The sequence below is a fragment of the Salvelinus alpinus genome, chromosome 26, assembly GCF_045679555.1.
Source record: "Salvelinus alpinus chromosome 26, SLU_Salpinus.1, whole genome shotgun sequence".
NCBI classification, from domain to species: Eukaryota; Metazoa; Chordata; class Actinopteri; order Salmoniformes; family Salmonidae; genus Salvelinus; species Salvelinus alpinus.
Window position 1 is genome coordinate 10,265,739 of NC_092111.1, and position 22,220 is coordinate 10,287,958.

At 43.0% G+C, this 22,220-nt stretch overlaps 2 protein-coding genes across 2 annotated transcripts in view; one reads left to right on the plus strand and one right to left on the minus strand.

Annotated features, from left to right (window-relative positions):
• Positions 1-4,965: 4,965 nt before the first annotated feature.
• LOC139554656 (proteasome subunit beta type-8-like) lies at positions 4,966-11,205 on the plus strand. Its single transcript, XM_071367648.1, has 4 exons — positions 4,966-4,983; positions 6,528-6,657; positions 6,848-7,052; positions 11,024-11,205. Exons 2-4 carry the CDS (start codon positions 6,592-6,594, stop codon positions 11,110-11,112), a joined length of 360 nt encoding a protein of 119 aa, XP_071223749.1. The 5' UTR covers positions 4,966-4,983; positions 6,528-6,591; the 3' UTR covers positions 11,113-11,205.
• A 5,513-nt stretch (positions 11,206-16,718) lies between these two features.
• Positions 16,719-22,220, minus strand: part of LOC139554634 (major histocompatibility complex class I-related gene protein-like) — a 37,527-nt gene continuing 32,025 nt past the window's right edge. The window contains exons 3-8 of the mRNA XM_071367598.1: positions 19,644-19,922; positions 19,013-19,294; positions 18,677-18,778; positions 18,350-18,367; positions 17,920-17,995; positions 16,719-17,793 (exon numbers count right to left, since the gene is read on the minus strand). Coding sequence (XP_071223699.1) covers positions 17,946-17,995; positions 18,350-18,367; positions 18,677-18,778; positions 19,013-19,294; positions 19,644-19,922 — 731 coding nt within the window. The 3' untranslated portion in view covers positions 16,719-17,793; positions 17,920-17,945. The remainder of the gene's footprint in view (positions 17,794-17,919; positions 17,996-18,349; positions 18,368-18,676; positions 18,779-19,012; positions 19,295-19,643; positions 19,923-22,220) is intronic.

Below are 22,220 nucleotides of genomic sequence, written 5' to 3' on the forward strand. Positions count from 1 at the left end.
ATGCAACTGAGAAATAGGATCCTTACAATTATTCCTACTCTGCACCGTCACTTCCTCTTGAACTTGCAGACGTGTTGCTGTGCGTCTTGTTGCCAACCTTACTTTGCTACCTGACAACTTTACGGTTTTTATTTTTTAATGACCGTTTATATTTTTAAGTTTTTCCCTCAACTTTTTTTCATTCAACTTTTTCACTCCGGACGCTTTATCTGGACATGGTTCGTCAGCACCTTCAACAGCCGAAGCTAAGTAGTAACATTAACATGATGCCTTCTAATTGCAGTCGCTGTGCTCATAATATACAGGAGAACGATCGCCTTACGGCGAGGATAGTTATGCTGCAAGCCCAGCTTCAGACGCAATCGTTAGGCAAGGGTAATTTCAGTGTATGAAAGGATGAAACAGCGTCTGTGCCACCAGTAAGTACAGATAGTAGTATAAATCCCCTCGCACAGTCCCCGCAGCCGGACAACTTTCTCATGGCTTCTGGAGGGAAATGCTGGAGGAATGCTCAACCGGTGTCGCTCATTCAGCCGACAAAAACTTTCAACCGGTTTTCCCCATTAAGCAGCGAGTCGGAGTCTGAGGCCGAGCCTTCTCTTGTCTCTACCCCTCCCGTCACGGGGTCTGAGACGCCGAAGCTTCCCACCATTAGCTCTGACAAATTGAAAACCCTAGTCATTGGCGACTCCATTACCCGCAGTATTAGACTTAAAACGAATCATCCAGCGATCATACACTGTTTACCAGGGGGCAGGGCTACCGACGTTAAGGCTAATCTAAAGATGGTGCTGGCTAAAGCTAAATCTGGCAAATCTGGCGAGTGTAGAGAGTATAGAGATATTGTCATCCACGTCGGCACCAACGATGTTAGGATGAAACAGTCAGAGGTCACCAAGCGCAACATAGCTTCAGCGTGTAAATCAGCTAGAAAGATGTGTCGGCATCGAGTACTTGTCTCTGTCCCCCTCCCAGTTAGGGGGAGTGATGAGCTCTACAGCAGTCTCACAACTCAATCGCTGGTTGAAAACTGTTTTCTGCCCCTCCCAAAAGATAGAATTTGTAGATAATTGGCCCTCTTTCTGGGACTCACCCACAAACAGGACCAAGCCTGGCCTGCTGAGGAGTGACGGACTCCATCCTAGCTGGAGGGGTGCTCTCATCTTATCTACCAACATAGACAGGGCTCTAACTGTCTAGCTCCACAATAAAATAGGGTGCAGGCCAGGCAGCAGGCAGTTAGTCAGCCTGCCAGCTTAGTGGAGTCTGCCACTAGCATAGTCAGTGTAGTCAGCTCAGCTATCCTCATTGAGACTGTGTCTGTGCCTCGACCTAGGTTGGGCAAAACTAAACATGGCGGTGTTCGCCTTAGCAATCTCACTAGGATAAAGACCTCCTCCATTCCTGCCATTATTGAAAGAGATCGTGATACCTCACATCTCAAAATAGGGCTACTTAATGGTAGATCCCTCACTTCAAAGGCAGTTATAGTCAATGAACTAATCACCGATCATAATCTTGATGTGATTGGCCTGACTGAAACATGGCTTAAGCCTGATGAATTTACTGTGTTAAATGAGGCCTCACCTCCTGGTTACACTAGTGACCATATCCCCCGTGCATCCCGCAAAGGCGGCGGTGTTGCTAACATTTACGATAGCAAATTTCAATTTACAAAAAAAAAAATGATGTTTTCGTCTTTTGCGCTTCTAGTCATGAAATCTATGCAGCCTACTCAATCACTTTTTATAGCTACTGTTTACAGGCCTCCTGGGCCATATACAGCGTTCCTCACTGAGTTCCCTGAATTCCTATCGGACCTTGTAGTCATAGCAGATAATATTCTAATTTTTGGTGATTTTAATATTCACATGGAAAAGTCCACAGACCCACTCCAAAAGGCTTTCGGAGCCATCATCGACTCAGTGGGTTTTGTCCAACATGTCTCTGGACCTACTCACTGCCACAGTCATACTCTGGACCTAGTTTTGTCCCATGGAATAAATGTTGTAGATGTTTTTCCTCATAATCCTGGACTATCGGACCACCATTTTATTACGTTTGCAATCGCAACAAATAATCTGCTCAGACCCCAACCAAGGAGCATCAAAAGTCATGCTATAAATTCTCAGACAACACAAAGATTCCTTGATGCCCTTCCAGACTCCTTCTGCCTACCCAAGGATGTCAGAGGACAAAAATCAGTTAACCACCTAACTGAGGAACTAAATTTAACCTTGCGCAATACCCTAGATGCAGTTCCACCCCTAAAAACTAAAAACATTTGTCATAAGAAACTAGCTCCCTGGTATACAGAAAATACCCGAGCTCTGAAGCAAGCTTCCAGAAAATTGGAACGGGAAAAGGCGCCACACCAAACTGGATGTCTTCCGACTAGCTTGGAAAGACAGTACCGTGCAGTATCGAAGAGCCCTCACTGCTGCTCGATCATCCTATTTTTCCAACTTAATTGAGGAAAATAAGAACAATCAAACATTTATTTTTGATACTGTCGCAAAGCTAACTAAAATTCAGCATTCCTCAAGTGAGGATGGCTTTCACTTCAGCAGTAATAAATTCATGAACTTCTTTGAGGAAAAGATCATGATCATTAGAAAGCAAATTACGGACTCCTCTTTAAATCTGCGTATTCCTCCAAAGCTCAGCTGTCCTGAGTCTGCACAACTCTGCCAGGACCTAGGATCAAGAGAGACACTCAAGTGTTTTAGTACTATAGCACTTCCTGTGCTTGGCTCTCCTATGTTGAATTTAATAAACGGCTCTCTATCCACCGGATGTGTACCAAACTCACTAAAAGTGGCAGTAATAAAGCCTCTCTTGAAAAAGCCAAACCTTGACCCAGAAAATATTTAAAAAACTATCGGCCTATATCGAATCTTCCATTCCTCTCAAAAATTGTAGAAAAAGCTGTTGCACAGCAACTCACTGCCTTCCTGAAGACAAACAATGTATACGAAATGCTTCAGTCTGGTTTTAGCCCCCATCATAGCACTGAGACTGCACTTGTGAAGGTGGTAAATTACCTTTTAATGGTGTCAGACCGAGGCTCTGCATCTGTCCTCGTGCTACTAGACCTTAGTGCTGCCTTTGATACCATCGATCACCACATTCTTTTGGAGAGATTGGAACCCCAAATTGGTCTACACGGACAAGTTCTGGCCTAGTTTAGATCTTATATGTCGGAAAGATATCAGTTTCTGTGAATGGTTTGTCCTCTGACAAATCAACTGTACATTTCGGTGTTCCTCAAGGTTCCGTTTTAGGACCACTATTGTTTTCACTATATATATTTTACCTCTTGGGGATGTCATTCGAAAACATAATGTTAACTTTCACTGCTATGCGGATGACCCACAGCTGTACGTTTCAATGAAACATGGTGAAGCCCCAAAATTGCCCTCGCTAGAAGCCTGTGTTTCAGACATAAGGAAGTGGATGGCTGAAAACTTTCTACTTTTAAACTCGGACTAAACAGAGATACATGTTCTAGGTCCCAAGAAACAGAGATCTTCTGTTGAATCTGACAATTAATCTTGATGGTTGTAAAGTCGTCTCAAATAAAACTGTGAAGGACCTCGGCGTTACTCTGGACCCTGATCTCTCTTTTGACGAACATATCAAGACTGTTTCAAGGACAGCTTTTTTCCATCTACGAAACATTGCAAAAATCAGAAATGTTCTGTCCAAAACTGATGCAGAAAAATGTATCCATGCTTTTGTTACTTCTAGGTTAGACTACTGCAATGCTCTACTTTCCGGCTACCCGGATAAAACACTAAATAAACTTCAGTTAGTGCTAAATACGGCTGCTAGAATCCTGACTAGAACCAAATAATTTGATCATATTACTCCAGTGCTAGCCTCCTTACACGCTTCCTGTTAAGGCAAGGGCTGATTTCAAGGTTTTACTGTTAACCTACAAAGCGTTACATGGGCTTGCTCCTACCTATCTTTTCGAGTTGGTCCTGCCGTACATACCTATACGTACGCTAAGGTCACAAGACGCAGGCCTCCTAATTGTCCCAAGAATTTCTAAGCAAACAGCTGGAGGCAGGGCTTTCTCCTATAGATCTCCATTTTTATGGAATGGTCTGCCTACCCATGTGAGAGACGCAGACTCGGTCTCAACCTTTAAGTCTTTACTGAAGACTTATCTCTTCAGTGGGTCATATGATTGAGTGTAGTCTGGCCCAGGAGTGTGAAGGTGAACGAAAAGGCTCTGGAGCAACGAACCGCCCTTGCTGTCTCTGCCTGGCCGGTTCCCCTCTCTCCACTGGGATTCTCTGCCTCTAACCCTATTACAGGGGCTGAGTCACTGGCTTACTGGTGCTCTTTCATGCCGTCCCTAGGAGGGGTACGTCACTTGAGTGGGTTGAGTCACTGACATGATCTTCCTGTCTGGGTTGGTGCCTCCCCCCTTGGTTTGTGCTGTGGCGGAGATCTTTGTGGGCTATACTCGGCCTTGTCTCAGGATGGTAAGTTGGTGGTTGAAGATATCCCGCTAGTGGTGTGGGGGCTGTGCTTTGGCAAAGTGGGTGGGGTTATATCCTTCCTGTTTGGCCCTGTCTGGGGATATCATCGGATGGGGCCACAGTGTCTCCTGACCCCTCCTTTCTCAGCCTCCAGTATTTATGCTGCAGTAGTTTGTGTCGGGGGGCTAGGGTCAGTTTGTTATATCTGGAGTACTTCTCCTGTCTTATCCGGTGTCCTGTGTGAATTTAAGTATGCTCTCTCTAATTCTCTCTCTCTCTCTCTTTCTTTCTCTCTCGGAGGACCTGAGCCCTAGGACCATGCGTCAGGACTACCTGGCATGATGACTCTTTGCTGTCCCCGGTCCACCTGGCCGTGCTGCTGCTCCAGTTTCAACTGTTCTGCCTGCGGCTATGGAACCCTGACCTGTTCACCGGACATGCTACCTGTTCCAGACCTGCTGTTTTCAACTCTCTAGAGACCGCAGGAGCGGTAGGGATACTCTTAATGATCGGCTATGAAAAGCCAACTGACATTTACTCCTGAGGTGCTGACTTGCTGCACCCTCGACAACTACTGTGATTATTATTATTTGACCATGCTGGTCATTTATTTGAACATCTTGGCCATGTTCTGTTATAATCTCCACCCGGCACAGCCAGAAGAGGACTGGCCACCCCTCATAGCCTGGTTCCTCTCTAGGTTTCTTCCTAGGTTTTGGCCTTTCTAGGGAGTTTTTCCTAGCCACCGTGTTTCTACACCTGCATTGCTGTATACCACTGTATTGTGGTACTAAACCAAATCTACAAGTGGCGATTGTAAGATCATCCATTTTGATGTGATATACCTTGGAAGGTTGATGTGATCAGCTTTGAGTTGGTCCATTAGATTTCTGTTCCAGGAGCAGTCGTAGACACATCCGACACCAACAGATGTAGAATTAATGTCAGTCTCCCAGAGATCTATTGGTATTTATATTTATTAAGGATCCCCATGCCAAGGCAGCAGCTACTCTTCCTGGGGTCCAGCAACATTAAGGCAGTTATATACAATTTAAAATATTACATTACATTTCATAACACTTTACCCAACACATGAAGTGTGTTCCCTCAGGCCACTATTCCACTATCACATATTTACAATACAACATCCATGTGTACCTGTGTGTAGAGTGCGTGTCTTATCATGTGTATGTGTCTGTGCCTCTGTCTCTTCACAGTCTCGCTGTCCATAAAGTGTTTTTTTATTTGTTTTTTTAAATCTGATTTTACTGCCTGCATCAGTTACCTGATGTGGAATAGAGTTCCATGTAGTCATGGCTCTATGTAGTACTGTGTGTTTCCCATAGTCTGTTCTGGACATGGGGATTGTGAAGAGACCTCTGGTGGCATGTCTTGTAGGGTATGCATGGGTGTCTGAGCTGTGTGCCAGTAGTTTAAACAGACACCTCGGTGCATTCAGCATGTCAACACTTCTTACAAAAACAAGTAGTGATATAGTCAATCTCTCCTCCACTTTGAGCCATGAGAGATTTACATGCCTATAACCAAACATAAAGCAATCCTTCTCTAACCCCTTTGCCATGCATTTATCTTTCCATGTAGTGTCAAAGGAGGCTAACAAGGTAACAGCAATCAACCCTTACCTGCTGGGGACTATGTCCAGATGTCATTGTGGGATTGAGTCCCCCTATACAGTTACATGGTGTTAATATCACAATCATCAATGCCTGTCTGTGTAAGTCAGGTTTATAGGCATGGGTTGAATGAAGTGAAAATGTACAAATCAGTTTCCTTACACTCATAACAAATGCATGGGACATAAAGTTATCACCTTACAACCATATCGGTATCAACCATTGACTTTGTGGTTACTCTCTCCCTATCTTAGTCTTCTTGGTCTGCTTCTAAGCGACATTAATGCCTTGACCCTTGACGTATCTGGGGTGTTAAAATGTATCGAAGTAAACCAGTGTGTTAGCACTCTGACTGCCTTGTCTCATACAGTGACTGACCCTCCATCTCTTTGTGTCTCAGGCTGTACAAACTGAGGAACAAGCAGAGGATCTCAGTGTCTGCAGCCTCTAAGCTGCTGTGTAACATGATGCTGGGCTACAGAGGCATGGGCCTCTCCATGGGCAGCATGATCGTTGGCTGGGACAATAAGGTACAGGGTGGGTGAGGAGTGGAATGTATGTTTGTGTGTGTCGAATGTGTGTGTCTGTGTGTGAGTGTGGGTGTTTATTTCAAAGCCTACATTTTCACCCTTATGGTCCACAACATGTTTGAGTCATTGGAGTGCCTCCAATTGTCACGTCTGTTGATGAGCTTTAATTGATTTGTGTCTTGCTGTACAGGGCCCTGGTTTGCACTATGTGGATGACAACGCCACACGTCTCTCTGGTCATATGTTCTCTACTGGTTGTGGTAGCAGCTATGCGTACGGAGTGGTTGACAGCGGCTACCGTGAGGACATGACGGTAGAGGAGGCGTACGAGCTGGGCCGCCGCGGTATCACCCACACCACACACAGAGACGCCTACTCAGGACGAGTGGTCAACCGTGAGTGACCTTGTGCTAAACCTATACTCCGTAACAATTTTGATTTCACTAAGGCAGTTCATGTGAGACCATGTGAAGCATAGATACAGTCCATTCGGAAAGCATTCAGACCCCTTGACTTTTTCCACATTTTGTAACTTTGAAGCCTTATTCTAAAATTGATTAAATATATTTTTTCCTCATAAAGCTACACACAATACCTCATAATGACAACGCACATTTTTTTTGTTGTTGAAAAAACTACTAAAATATTACATTTACATAGGTATTTAGACCCTTTACTCAGTACTTTGTTGAATCACCTTTGGTAGAGATTACAGCCTCGAGTCTTCTTGGGTATGACGCTACTGTCACGCCTGCTCCCGCTCTCCCTCTCTGGCACTCGAGGGCGCAAGGCTGCCCTTCATTACGCACACCTGTTATCGTCATTACGCGCAGAAGCACCTGGACTCCTTCTTGTTGTTTATTGCCCCGTCGATAATTGTCTGCTCCCCCAGTAGTTCCCTATGTCTGCATTGATGTTGTTATTTTGACCCCTGTCCAGATGCTTTTCCTGTCCTGTTTCATGTCTGCGTTAATGAAATGTACTCCCTGTACCTGCTTCCTGTCTCCAGTGTCAATCCTCACAGCTACAAGCTTGGCACACTTGTATTTGGGGAGTTTCTCCCATTCTTCTCTGCAGATCCTCGCAAGCTCTGTCAGGTTGGATAGGGAGCGTTGCTGCACAGCTATTTTCAGGTCTCCAGAGATGTTCGATTCAGGTTCAAGTCCGGGCTCTTGCTGGGCCACTCAAAGACAGAGACTTGTCCCGAAGCCACTCCGGCGTTGTCTTGGCTGTGTGCTTAGGGTCATTGTCCTGTTGGAAGGTGAGTGTTCGCCGAGGTCTTAGGTCCTGAATGCTTTCGAGCAGGTTTTCATCAAGGATCTCTGTGTACTTTGCTCCGTTCATCTTTCCCTCGGTCCTGACTAGTCTCCCAATCCCTGCCGCTGAAAAACATCCCCACAGCATGATGCTGCCACAACCATGCTTCACCGTAGGGATGGTGCCAGGTTTCCTCCAGACGTGACGCTTGGCATTCAGGCCAAAGAGTTCAATCTTGGTTTCATCAGACCAGAGAATCTTGTTTCTCATGGTCTGAGAGTCTTTAGGTGCCTTTTGGCAAACTCCAAGCAGGCTGTCATGTGCCTTTTACTGAGGAGTGGCTTCCGTCTGGGCACTCTACCATAAAGGCCTGATTGGTGGAGTGCTGCAGAGATGGTTGTCCTTCTGGAAAGTTCTCCCATCTCCACAGAGAAACTCTGGAGCTCTGTTAGAGTGACCATCAAGGTCTTGGTCACCTCCCTGACCAAGGCCCTTGACCCTCAATTACTCAGTTTGGCCAGGCGGCCAGCTCTAGGAGTCTAGGAGTCTTGGTGGTTCCAAGCTTCTTCCATTTCAAAATGATGGAAGGCACTGTGTTCTTGGGGACATTCAATACTGCAGAAATGTTTTGGTATGCTTCCCCAGATCTGTGCCTCGGCACAATTCTGTCTTGGAGCGCTACGGACAATTCCTTCGACCTCATGACTTGGTTTTTGTTCTGAAATGCACTGTCAACTCTGGGAAATTATATAGACAGGTGTGTGCCTTTCCAAATCATATCCAATCAATTGAATTTACCACAGGTGGACTCCAATCAAGTTGTAGAAACATCTTAAGGATGATCAATGGAGACAGGATGCACCTGAGCTCAATTTCGAGTCTCATAGTAAAGGGTCTGAATAATTATGTAAATAAGGTATTTCTGTTTTTTGCGCTGGGAGTTAGGAAACAAGTTCAGGGAGTGAGTAATTTAATAAATAAACGACCATAATACAAAACAAGAAACACTAAACAAAGCACAAACATTAAACTGAAACAGAAACAATAATGCCTCAGGAAGGAACCAAAGGGAGTGACATATAGTGGGGCAAAAAAGTATTTAGTCAGCCACCAATTGTGCAAGTTCTCCCACTTAAAAAGATGAGAGAGGCCTGTAATTTTCATCATAGGTACACTTCAACTATGACAGACAAAATGAGAAAAAAAATCCAGAAAATCACATTGTAGGATTTTTAATGAATTTATTTGCAAATTATGGTGGAAAATAAGTATTTGGTCAATAACAAAAGTTTATCTCAATACTTTGTTATATACTCTTTGTTGGCAATGACAGAGGTCAAATGTTTTCACAAGGTTTTCACACACTGTTGCTGGTATTTTGGCCCATTCCTCCATGCAGATCTCCTCTAGAGCAGTGATGTTTTGGGGCTGTTGCTGGGCAACACGGACTTTCAACTCCCTCCCCCTCCAAAGATTTTCTATGGGGTTGAGATCTGGAGACTGGCTAGGCCACTCCAGGACCTTGAAATGCTTCTTACGAAGCCACTCCTTCGTTGCCCGGGCGGTGTGTTTGGGATCATTGTCATGCTGAAAGACCCAGCCACGTTTCATCTTCAATGCCCTTGCTGATGGAAGGAGGGTTTCACTCAATCTCACAATACATGGCCCCATTCATTCTGTCCTTTACACAGATCAGTCGTCCTGGTCCCTTTGCAGAAAAACAGCCCCAAAGCATGATCTTTCCACCCCCATGCTTCACAGTAGGTATGGTGTTCTTTGGATGCAACTCAGCATTCTTTGTCCTCCAAACACGACGAGTTGAGGTTTTACCAAAAAGTTCTATTTTGGTTTCATCTGACCATATGACATTCTCCCAATCTTCTTCTGGATCATCCAAATGCTCTCTAGCAAACTTCAGACGGGCCTGGACATGTACTGGCTTAAGCAGGGGGACACGTCTGGCACTGCAGGATTTGAGTCCCTGGCGGCGTAGTGTGTTACTGATGGTAGGCTTTGTTACTTTGGTCCCAGCTCTCTGCAGGTCATTCACTAGGTCCCCCCCGTGTGGTTCTGGGATTTTTGCTCACCGTTCTTGTGATCATTTTGACCCCACGGGGTGAGATCTTGCGTGGAGCCCCAGATCGAGGGAGATTATCAGTGGTCTTGTATGTCTTCCATTTCCTAATAACTGCTCCCACAGTTGATTTCTTCAAACCAAGCTGCTTACCTATTGCAGATTCAGTCTTCCCAGCCTGGTGCAGGTCTACAATTTTGTTTCTGGTGTCCTTTGACAGCTCTTTGGTCTTGGCCATAGTGGAGTTTGGAGTGTGACTGTTTGAGGTTGTGGACAGGTGTCTTTTATACTGATAACAAGTTCAAACAGGTGCCATTTAATACAGGTAACGAGTGGAGGACAGAGGAGCCTCTTAAAGAAGAAGTTACAGGTCTGTGAGAGCCAGAAATCTTGCTTATTTGTAGGTGACCAAATACTTATTTTCCACCATAATTTGCAAATAAATTCATTAAAAATCCTACAATGTGATTTTCTGGATTTTTTCTCTCATTTTGTCTGTCATAGTTGAAGTGTACCTATGATGAACATTACAGGCCTCATCTTTTTAAGTGGGAGAACTTGCACAATTGGTGGCTGACAATACTTTTTTGCCCCACTGTATATATGGAAATTAATCAGGTAGGTGATGAAGTCCAGGTGAGTCTGAGGCGCTGGTGCGCTGTACGATGGTGTGCATAATAATGAGCAGCCTGGTGACCTAGAGGCCGGAGAGGGAGTATACGTGACAGTATTGTGTGCAGATTGATGAGGATTTTTAAAAAACTTTCTTTTTTTTTTAGAATAAGGCTGTAAAGTAGCAGAATGTGGAAAAAGTCAAGGGGTCTGAATACTTTCTGAATGCACTTGTAGGTGTTTGTTGTGTAAATTCCAGGTGTGAATTCCATGTAAGAGGTTATAGCTAAATATTCAATTATTATCTTATCTCCTAAGGATTTGTCCATATTAGAATGTAGACATGTTGAAGCAATAGGAACATAAAATGTAAACAATACCTTTAAATCAAATGCATGTATGTGTAACTGTGTGTTTGTCCAGTGTACCACATGCAGGAGGACGGCTGGATAAAGGTGTGTAAGGAAGACGTTTCAGAGCTGATCCACCGCTACAGGAAAGGCATGTTCTGATCCCAGATCAGTTTCCACACCCACACAGACACACTGTGTTCTCTCTCAACTGATCCCAACACTGCTCCAAATAAAGACCGTTTTCAAACTGAATACTCTGGCCGCTATTGTCTTACATGCCTAACAATATTTATGTCAAAATAAATTGTCACAATAAATTGCTGCAACTGTTCACAGTCCGAGTCAAATGTACAGTATATGACAGGGGTTATCAACTAGATTTTTTCCTGAGCAGATGATCAGGGGGCCGGAACATAATTACAAATCATTTTTAGACTGCAAATTGACCACAAGAAGCCCAAACATATATTTGACTAAAACACAATAATTTCAAACCTGGCTTACGGTATACGGTATACGATCACATACACTGTTCAGAAAACATCGTAACACCTGCTCTTTCCCTGACATAGACTGACCAGGTGAATCCAGGTGAAAGCTATGATCCCTTATTGATGTCACGTGTTAAGTACTCTTCAATCAGTGTACCTGAACAGGAGGAGACAGGTTACAGAAGGATTCTTAAGCCTTGAGACTATTAAGACACATTGTGTATGTGTTTCCTGTGTCTATCAAGATTGGTCCACCACCCAAAAGACATCCAGCCAACATTTCTTTAAATTGTTTATTTTATTTTACCTTTATTTATACAGGTTTTTCTCATTGAGATAACATCTCTTTTCCACGAGAGACCTGGTCCAATAGCAGCAGGGGGAACAATGTTTCAGACAAAACAATTTACATACACTAACACAACATTAAACAAAACTATAAACACACATACAGTACAACAAAAACACTTTGTCTTGACTAAAAACAGCTGGCCTAAAAACAATTACACTCTTCTATGATATATAAATTGATCAAGTGTTTAAACTCCACCAACGAAACTAGATTTTCAAATTTTTAAATGTTCAGGAGAGAATTCCAGGACCACGGAGCTTGGTAACTAAAACTATTTCTACCCTGACTTGTTCTAATTTTTGGTACTGTTAGAAGCAAATCAGAATGGGACCGTAATTTATATTTATTTACTGATCTGACTAAAAAAGAACAGAGATAAAATAGCATTTTACCCAATATGGCCTTATAAATCAGTGTATACCCGTGTTTAAGCCTACGCAAGGTCATTGACGACCAGCCAACAGCGCTGTAGAGATCACAATGATGTGTTAGACGTTTCTGATTTGTAATGAACCTGAGGGCTGCATGATACACTGAATCAAGTGCTCTCAGGGTAGTGGCTGAGGCCTGCATATATATAACATCACTAAAATCTAAAACCGCCAGTAATGTACATTGTACCAGCTCCTTCCTGGCCTCCAGAGAAAAACAAGCCTTATGCCGGTAATAAAATACTATTTTCAGCTTGAGCTTCCTTATCAAGTTCTCTACATGCACAGTGAAGCTCAGTTTATCATCAACCCACACACCCAAATATTTGTACACTTTAACTTGCTCTATAGTATGTCCAGCCAATGTAGCAATGACATGATTAGTAACATGCCTGGCATTTGAAAATACCATGCATTTTGCTTTACCCGAATTTAGAACCAGCTTTAAATCATACAGATTCTGTTGTATGATGTTAAATGCATTGGGCACTTTCAAAAGCTAAAGATAAACTACTACCACTTGAATAAAGAATAGTATCATCTGCATAAAAATGAATATCCGCTGTTTCAATAAGATCCCCTGTCACGCCCTGACCTTAGAGATCCTTTTTATTTCTCTATTTTGGTTGGTCAGGGCGTGAGTTGGGGTGGTCATTCTATGTTGTGTTCTATGTTGTCTAGTTCTATATGTTTGGCCGGGTGTGGTTCTCAATCAGAGGCAGCTGTCTATCGTTGTCTCTGATTGAGAACCATACTTAGGTAGCCTTTTCCCACCTGTGTTTGTGGGTAGTTGTTTTCTGTTTTGTGTGTCTTCACCTAACAGAACTGTTTCGTTTTCGTTCACTCTCGTTGTTATTTTGTTTAGTGTTCAGTTTTGAATTAAATTATAATATGAACACTTACCACGCTGCGTTTTGGTCTCCTCCATTAGATGATCGTTACATCCCCAATGTTGTTAATATACAAAATGAACAACAGTGGGCCCAAAATAGAACCTTGCAGAACACCTGAGCACACCTCCATGGACTCAGATTTACAACCATCCGCCATTAAACATTGTGTACGATTTGATAGGTAATTTATAAACCAATCTAGAGCACGACCAGTAATTCCACAACATTTTAACCTTTGCACTAACACAGGATGGTCCAATTGTGGGAAGCATTAGAGTCAAAATGGGCCAGCATCCCTGTGGAATGCTTTCGACACCTAGAGTTGAGGCTGTTCTGAGGGCAAAAGGGAGTGTAACTCAATATTAGAAAGGTGTTCCTACTGTGTTTATCTCTATTATACATGGAAATACTTTGGAACAGATTTCCCAAATTGAAATCACTTGGAGCTGATTTGCTGGTGTTTTTAAAGTATTTTATGTCCAAAAATAAAAAATCCCCCGTGGAATGCCAGTTGGGGAACTCCTGTATATGAGAATCTACCAGTTATTTCCCAGTGCCCCCCAAATGGAAAAGGTTTGTTGTACTGTTTAATACAATACTACAAACCTTGCTTTTTTTTCTCTGTAGTCGGTTGAGACGTGTGAAATATACGTTAAATCAATTATGACATGACAACTTTGTGACTTGAAGAGGATTAGGCAAAGATGTTTGCATACAAAAGGGTCAAATAACAATATCATAACCAACAGTTGGAGGAAGTAAAGTCCTTATCATTTTATCTAGCGTATCTGCCTCGAACTGTTTCCTGAAACACAAATACAGTACATGTCCCAAACCAGTCAGATGTGTTCGCCCGGGTATCTTTTGGTTAGCACTATTCTGTACATTTCCACCTTAGTGTAGGAGTTCATTGGACAAATTAAATGTTACAAACAAAATGTTTGTGCTATCAAAGGAAGTTTTGATTAAATGGAATGAATTTGCCATAAAACCTGAAGTAGGGTATTTCTCCCATATTATGTTTATTTTCTCAGCTTTTTAAATGAGTCACTGTGGATATGAATATTGGAATATTGTGTGCAGTCATTACATGGGGAGTATACTGTAGGTCCCAGCATGTTATTATAAAAAGAGAATTACATCCCTATAGCACCCTACATTCCATAAAAGTCTACCAATGCCAGGCAGGATCCTGTGCAGGTCTTGGTGAATACCCTATGTGTCACGCCCTGACCATAGAAAGCCCTTGGATTCTCTATAGTGGTTTAGGTCAGGGAGTGACTAGGGGGGTGTTCTAGAATGTGTATTTCTATGTTGGTGGTTTTGTATGTTTCCCAATTAGAGGCAGCTGGTAATCGTTGCCTCTAATTGGGGATCATATTTAGGAAGCCCTATCTCCCACCTGCTTTGTGGGATATTGTTTGTGTTAGGGCACTACGTCGTCACGGTCTTTGTAAGTTTTGTTTCACTTTGTATTAAAGAGATGTGGAACTCAATGCACGCTGCGCCTTGGTCCGCTCATTTTGAAGAACGTGACGCTATGATAGGCTATTGAATTTCAGCCCTAGAGGGCAGAAGTACTGCTACGGTTGCTCTGTTCTCCCTGGTAGTTTATTGATCAATACATATCATAAAAAATTGTCCAGAGTTCACTCAGGTCTGAATCAGTCCCTGATTAGAAGGCGGTAAGGAGCAGTGCTGTGGACCTCCAGACACGTGAAGAGACAGAACATGATTTATTCTATTCTCTGTATCATATGATAATGTTCAGGACAAAATTGACAGTGCAGAGATTATCCCATTTTAATAAGCATTTTATTCAAACGTCTTTCATACAGGTCAACAAAATATCTAAAATGTTATTTATAAAAGCCTATTATATTGTAACAATATCTACCTACATGTACTACATATTATCTCCATTACCTCGACAGCGGTGTCTCCGCACATTGACTCTGTACCGGTACCCCCTGTGTATAGCCCCGCTATTGTTTTTTTTACAGCTGCTCTTTAATTATTTGTTATTCCTATCACTTACTTTTTTTAGGTATTTTCTTAACTGCATTGTTGGTTAAGGGTTTGTAAGGTCTACACCTGTTGTATTCGGCGTATGTGTCACGATCGTCATAATAACTGGACCAAAGCGCAGCGTGATCTGGGTTTCACGTCTTCATTGCTATGTGAACCTCAAAACTAAACGAACAAAACGTAACGTGACGCTACAATAGTGCTCACAGGCAACTATACATAGTCAAGATCCCACAAAGCACAAAGGGGAAATGGCTGCCTAAATATGATCCCCAATCAGACAACGATAAACAGCTGCCTCTGATTGGGAACCATACCAGGCCAACATAGAAATATAATCACCTAGATGACACACCCTAATCACACCCCGACCTAACCAACATAGAGAATAAAAGCGCTCTATGGTCAGGGCGTGACAGTATGTGACAAATCAAATTTGAGATATTTTTTTGCCCTGTATGAAAGACGATTGAATAAAATGCTTGTTTACAATAAGAGGAACAGGAGGTCAAGCAGTAGAACATTTGAGGTGCTGGTACTCAGCTCCAGTGAGCTCCTTCCCAAATCAAGCACTGTTTACAGCATAACTGTTTACCCGGGACACAGGTATCTTTTGATTGGCACCATACCATAAAGTCACACCCTAGTTTTGTAATTAATTGTACAAAATAAATTCTACAAACACAATGTTTGTGCTATCAGAGGACGTTTTACTGTGACATGGACTAATAAGGTGCTTCAATTATTGGAATGAATTTGCCATAAAACCTGTACATTTTCTCAGCTTAAATGAGTCACTGTAGATAAGTTGCTACATGGAGAGTGTAGTATAGGTCCCGGATAAGAGCGTCTGCTAAATGACTTAAAGGTCCCAGTGTTATTATAGAGAATTGCAGCCAATATAGCAACACCAATCCATAAAAGTCTTACAGTTCAACATAGCTTGTTTTAAAATGAACCCAATGTTGATGTCATGTTGCCAGGCAGGATTCTGTACAACAGGTTTTTATAGCACTATTCATTTCAGCCCTAGAAGGCAGTTGTACTGCTTCAGCTTTTCTGTCTGGCTGTTTATTGATCAATACATATCATAGATTCATTGGCCAAAGGTCACTCACCTGGTTTTCCAGGTCTGACTCAGTCCCTGATTAGAAGATAATGGAAAATGAAAACTACCAGTGATTTATCCTAATCTGTACCATATGATAATGTTCATGACAAAATAAACAGTGTAGATTATCCCCCTTTTTTAAGAAGTATTTTATTCAAACATTTATATTTGACATTTTAGTCATCAGACGCTGTTACCCAAAGCAATTTACAGGATCAATAAGGGTTAAGTGTCATGCTCAAGGGAACAGACAGATTTTTACCTAGTCAGCTAGTGGCCCAACACTCTACACCACTAGCCTACCTGCCACCCCATCATATTTCATACAGATCATCAAAATATATATATGACTTCTTCTTTAGCCTATATACAAAATGATATCGTTTCACTTCAAATCCTTTGCGGTTTAAAACATATCTTACTGCAAACATTATTAAAAGGCCCAGTATGACACTTTGATTAACATTTTGTAGACTTTATTGAAAGGCGTAAGAACATTGACAGAACGCATGAATTTGGTCTCTAATTTGTTGTTTCGCTGCTTCATTATGTATCTCTTAAATGGATCACATTTACTATCCTGTTTTCTGGACTTGCATTACATTTGGTAGATCATTGCTGTGTATAGCATCCACAATGTACAAAGCACAAACAGTTGCAATAAAATAATTGTTCAACTTGCCCCATCACCAACTTATTTTTACACAACCAACTACCCCCAAAACATATCAGAAATCCAACGTATCATAAAAACTAGAGCAATAAAGCCACTTTCGTTAAAAGAGAAACATTTACAAATGGAACATGTGGATGATAGGCCTTGTCTGGTTTATGGCCATACAATTAAACAAGACAGTGTGAGCAAAGTTCGAACATGTCACACACACATATGTTATCCCACTAAAACCTACACATGTGCAGCTACACTACACAAAATAATTATGTTTTTCTGGTTTACAGCAATATCTTTTAAATGTGGTTGTTTTTATGGCTTCAGTTAAGAGAAAATCAAGCTAATTTATTTTTTATTTGTAGAATAATCTGAGTTAAAATCTTAATTTAACATCTCACAACAATCTAATCCTTTCCAGAAAGACACTTTCATGGTGTTCCATTGATTCTAGTATACCTGTAAGAATGAGATATACCTCACAAAGTGGCAATAGAACATTTAACAATTAAAAACACATTACAACACTTTAAAAAGCCAAACCATAGATTAAATGAAAGTAAAACTGTTCAAATGAAAATCACCAAATAATATTCTTGACAGCAGATTTTTTTGTTGATGTATGGATCTGTGTTTACAGTGTGTGTGTCACAGGAGGCTTCAGAGGGGAGGACAGCTCATAATAATGGTTGGAATGGAGTAGGAACGGAGTAGATCAAACCATGTGTTGATGTATTTGGTACCATTCCACTCATTCCGCAAGCCCGCTCTACCCAATTAAGGTGACACCAACCTCCTGTGTTGTGTGTGTGTGTGCAAGTATACGTGTGTTATGTTCTTGAGAAGTTCCTCTTCAGCTCCTTCCTAAAACACATAAGAAGAGAGAGGTTACACACACATAAACACAGTACAGACAGTCAGACTGTGTACCAGTGTGGTAGTGGTTGTATCAGCTTGCTCATTAATATGAGGACACCTTAAGTGACTTACTCTGATGTTACAGAAGAGCAGAGGTCTCAAGTCATCTGGGCAGCTCTCCCAGAGTTTTCAGAGCTAGTGTCGGAAGCTAAAACAGAAATAAACCCCAATGTTAGAAAAAAAGACGGATAGAAAGATAATCCATGAGTTCAGGTTAATTCACTCGTTCCTAATGCATGTTTCACACTAAATACAGCCTTCCATATTAACTAGGTAGCTACATCAATTGACATCTAAGTTTGAACCAGCATCAGAATCTACAAGGGATCTGTGTAATTTGGTTGAAGACAAGTCAGACTGCAAGTGAACATGCATCAAACGGTTGCGTGATGATGAAATGAGTGTTCAGTCAGAGTCTAAAATGGATGTCATACAGTCCCAACACAACACAAATCAGTGTGATCTTTTCAGAATAGAGAACAACATGAAGGCAGGCACTTACTGCTGGCCGGAACAAAGCCTGAAACACAGAGATGTAAGTGATGTTGTTATTGACTGATAGCTTGGTTTGGTGGAATATTACAAGAGAACATCAGTTTGAGAGTATTCTGAATCCTGTATCTCTACTGCATATCCTACTGCAGACATCACATACAACAGGACTCTTTATTTACATGAATCAGATTAAATCAAACATTCCTCTACCATCACTAACTACAACACTTGATTGTAAACTACTTCTAAACTAACTAAAACACTGCTGATAATACCTGAGGTGACAGTGCAGACTACATAGGAAAATAAAAGGGGTCTTTCTCTCCTCACTCACCTTTCTTGCTCTTCTTCTTCCAAATGACGACCCCAACAACAACAGCAACGATGACCAGGAGAGCTACCACCCCTCCAATGATGGGGACAAAGTTGGGGGCATCTGTAATCATCAGAACAGAGCATTCAGACAATAGTACTAGATGGTACATTTTCATCAAAAATGAACTGTAAGCAGCATCCTTGTCAATGTCAATAAAAGGTCAGGAGGTCAAGGAGAACATGCAGTCAGAAAGGTAGTGTCACTGAGCAGATGAGTGAACTTAGAAATGAAGAATATTGGGCACATTCAGTAGGAGGGTTGAGTATAGTGTATATTTGAATCTCTTCCTCTTACCTGGGCCAGGCAGAACCCCGATGAAGTCCTCCTTGATACCCTTGACTTGAACCAGACACTGATACTTGCTGTTCTTCCTGTCCTCAGGCGTCACTGTCAGGTGGGAGCTTTTCTGGAAGGTTCCGTCATCATTGGGGAGAGTCTCTCCATACTCCACATCTTCATGGTGATCTTGTCCGTCTTTCTGCCAGGACACCATGACATCACTGGGGTAGAAACCTGTAGCGCGGCAGGTCACTGGAGAGGAGGGGGTCTTCTGGAACAGAGACACTGAGGGATGGACTGGAGAGGAGTGGGGAGGGAATAATCAGACACACGGAGATGGATTGAAAATGACAGAGCGGGTGGGAGAAAAAGAGGGAACACGAGAGTTAAAAAGAAGAGAGAGGAAGAGAAAGAGCGTAGTGTATGAAATAGAGAGGGGAATAGACAGACAGAGATAGAGATGGGAGAGAAAATAACAGAGCATTGTGGACGCAAGGTCAATGACAAAAAACTATTCAATTACAAAACGATTAAGATAATAATTTGGTTCTTCAAAAGTACAATTTTATATGACTTGAAATACAATACATTATGATATTATATCCTGCAACATCACAGAGTTACATCATGTCATGTGTCTCTGTACCTGTCCTCATCAGAGTGCTCTTCCCATAGTCCACATACTTCTTCAGCCAATCAATGCACTCCTGGGTGAAGTAGTTTTTTTTGTACTCATTGTCAGCTGTGTTACTGTCCCACTTGTGTTTGGTGATGACTGCCTGCGGCGTTGGGGCGATCCATTTCGTTGTTTTCAGGTCAAATGCTAAGAAATCCTCTCCATCATATCCAAACTGATAAAACCCCTCTGTGGCTCCAGACTCATCATCCCACTCACATCCATACATATTCTGGAAAACGTGCACACCTGAGAGAAAGAGTGGATGAGAACGAGAGACACAGAGAATGACCAACTCTGTGCGTTCTTCTGGCTGCTCCCCAGATTCAGTCTGACAGTGAGACCTCCGTTATCATTTATTATTAGTTCTTTAAACAGAAAACCAAACGATTTAACCAGACTGTAACAAAACAGAAAGAGAACCAGCTCAGAACCCTACTGTGTGATGATGTCACACCTTCACCACAGAGACACAGGAAGTTACAGTAATGGGTGGCAGATCGCCTACAGTGCGGCAGGTTAAGAGTGTTGGGCCAGGAACCGAAAGATTTCTCGTTCAAAACCCTGAGCTGACCGGGTGAAAAATCTGCCCATCTGCTCTTGAGCAAGACATTTAACCCTAATTGCTCCAGGGTAGCTGTCAATGGCTGATCCCTGGCTCTGACTCAGGGGGAGTGTAAAAAACATACTTCCATTTCACACTACACAAATATAAGCACCTCATTTGACCTTTTAATGTGGACACTCAGTGTGTGTATCTAGTCTACACCAGCTTATGTTGGGTTGTGTGACACTAGTTAAAAAATATATGTTTTTAGTTTAGGGCACCTGGTATTCCCAGGTGGTCTCCCGTCGCAGTACTAACCAGGCCCGACCCACAAAAGTGGGCTTGGAAGAGGAAAAGGTCGAGTCATGCACCCTCAGAAAACATGACACGCCTACTTCTTACCCCGGATGTCAGCCGCACCAATGTGTCGGAGGAAACACTGTTCGACTGACACACGAAGTCAGCTTGCACTGGGCCAATTGTGCGCTGTCCTATGGGGCTCCCGGTCTCGGCCGGTTGTGACACAGCCTGGGATCGAACCCCAGGCTGCAGTGGCGCCTCAGACTGTCCTCTAGTGATGACGTCAGAGATAAATAGAGGAAGTGAGAGAGGATCCTCTGTTCAGTCAGGAACAACAGGAGAGAGACGGAGAGACTCACATGAGGAAAATGATCTCAATAATGTCAGCCTACTGGAGCTATATGTGTGTGTGTGATCCCAGATCCTGAGGGTGACAGGTGAGTGTATAGAGTTCCCCATAGAGGCCTGATCAGCTCCAGCAGCAGAGCCCACAGGGAGTCATTGGGAGCTTTGGTCCACTAGAGCAGAGAAGACCAAACACACATCACTATCATCATCATCATCATCACTATCACCATCATCACTATCCTCATCATGTTCTGCTCCTCTGCTTCTCTCTACTGTCTCATCAGATCAGAGAGACACTCAGGGAGGCTGAGGAGACTACAGCTCTACAGTCCCATCAGATCAGAGAAATACTCAGGGAGGCTGAGGAGACTACAGCTCTACAGTCCCATCAGATCAGAGAGACACTCAGGGAGGCTGAGGAGACTACAGCTCTACAGTCCCATCAGATCAGAGAGACACTCAGGGAGGCTGAGGAGACTACAGCTCTACAGTCCCATCAGACCAGAGAGACACTCAGGGAGGCTGAGGAGACTACAGCTCTACAGTCCCATCAGATCAGAGAAATACTCAGGGAGGCTGAGGAGACTACAGCTCTACAGTCCCATCAGATCAGAGAAATACTCAGGGAGGCTGAGGAGACTACAGCTCTACAGTCCCATCAGATCAGAGAGACACTCAGGGAGGCTAAGGAGACTACAGCTCTACAGTCCCATCAGATCAGAAAGACACTCAGGGAGGCTGAGGAGACTACAGCTCTACAGTCCCATCAGATCAGAGAGACACTCAGGGAGGCTGAGGAGACTACAGCTCTACAGTCCCATCAGACCAGAGAGACACTCAGGGAGGCTGAGGAGACTACAGCTCTACAGTCCCATCAGATCAGAGAAATACTCAGGGAGGCTGAGGAGACTACAGCTCTACAGTCCCATCAGATCAGAGAAATACTCTGGGAGGCTGAGGAGACTACAGCTCTACAGTCCCATCAGATCAGAGAGACACTCAGGGAGGCTAAGGAGACTACAGCTCTACAGTCCCATCAGATCAGAAAGACACTCAGGGAGGCTGAGGAGACTACAGCTCTACAGTCCCATCAGATCAGAGAGACACTCAGGGAGGCTGAGGAGACTACAGCTCTACAGTCCCATCAGATCAGAGAAATACTCAGGGAGGCTGAGGAGACTACAGCTCTACAGTCCCATCAGATCAGAGAAATACTCAGGGAGGCTGAGGAGACTACAGCTCTACAGTCCCATCAGATCAGAGACACTCAGGGAGGCTGAGGAGACTACAGCTCTACAGTCCCATCAGATCAGAGAGACACTCAGGGAGGCTGAGGAGACTACAGCTCTACA

Bases quoted from the DNA above. Each gene is read 5' to 3' on its own strand.
- LOC139554656 (XM_071367648.1), top strand. From the start codon at position 6,592: ATGATGCTGGGCTACAGAGGCATGGGCCTCTCCATGGGCAGCATGATC. The intron at 6,658-6,847 runs GTACAGGGTGGG...CTTGCTGTACAG, and splicing joins TCGTTGGCTGGGACAATAAG to GGCCCTGGTTTGCACTATGT. The intron at 7,053-11,023 runs GTGAGTGACCTT...GTGTTTGTCCAG, and splicing joins CTCAGGACGAGTGGTCAACC to TGTACCACATGCAGGAGGAC.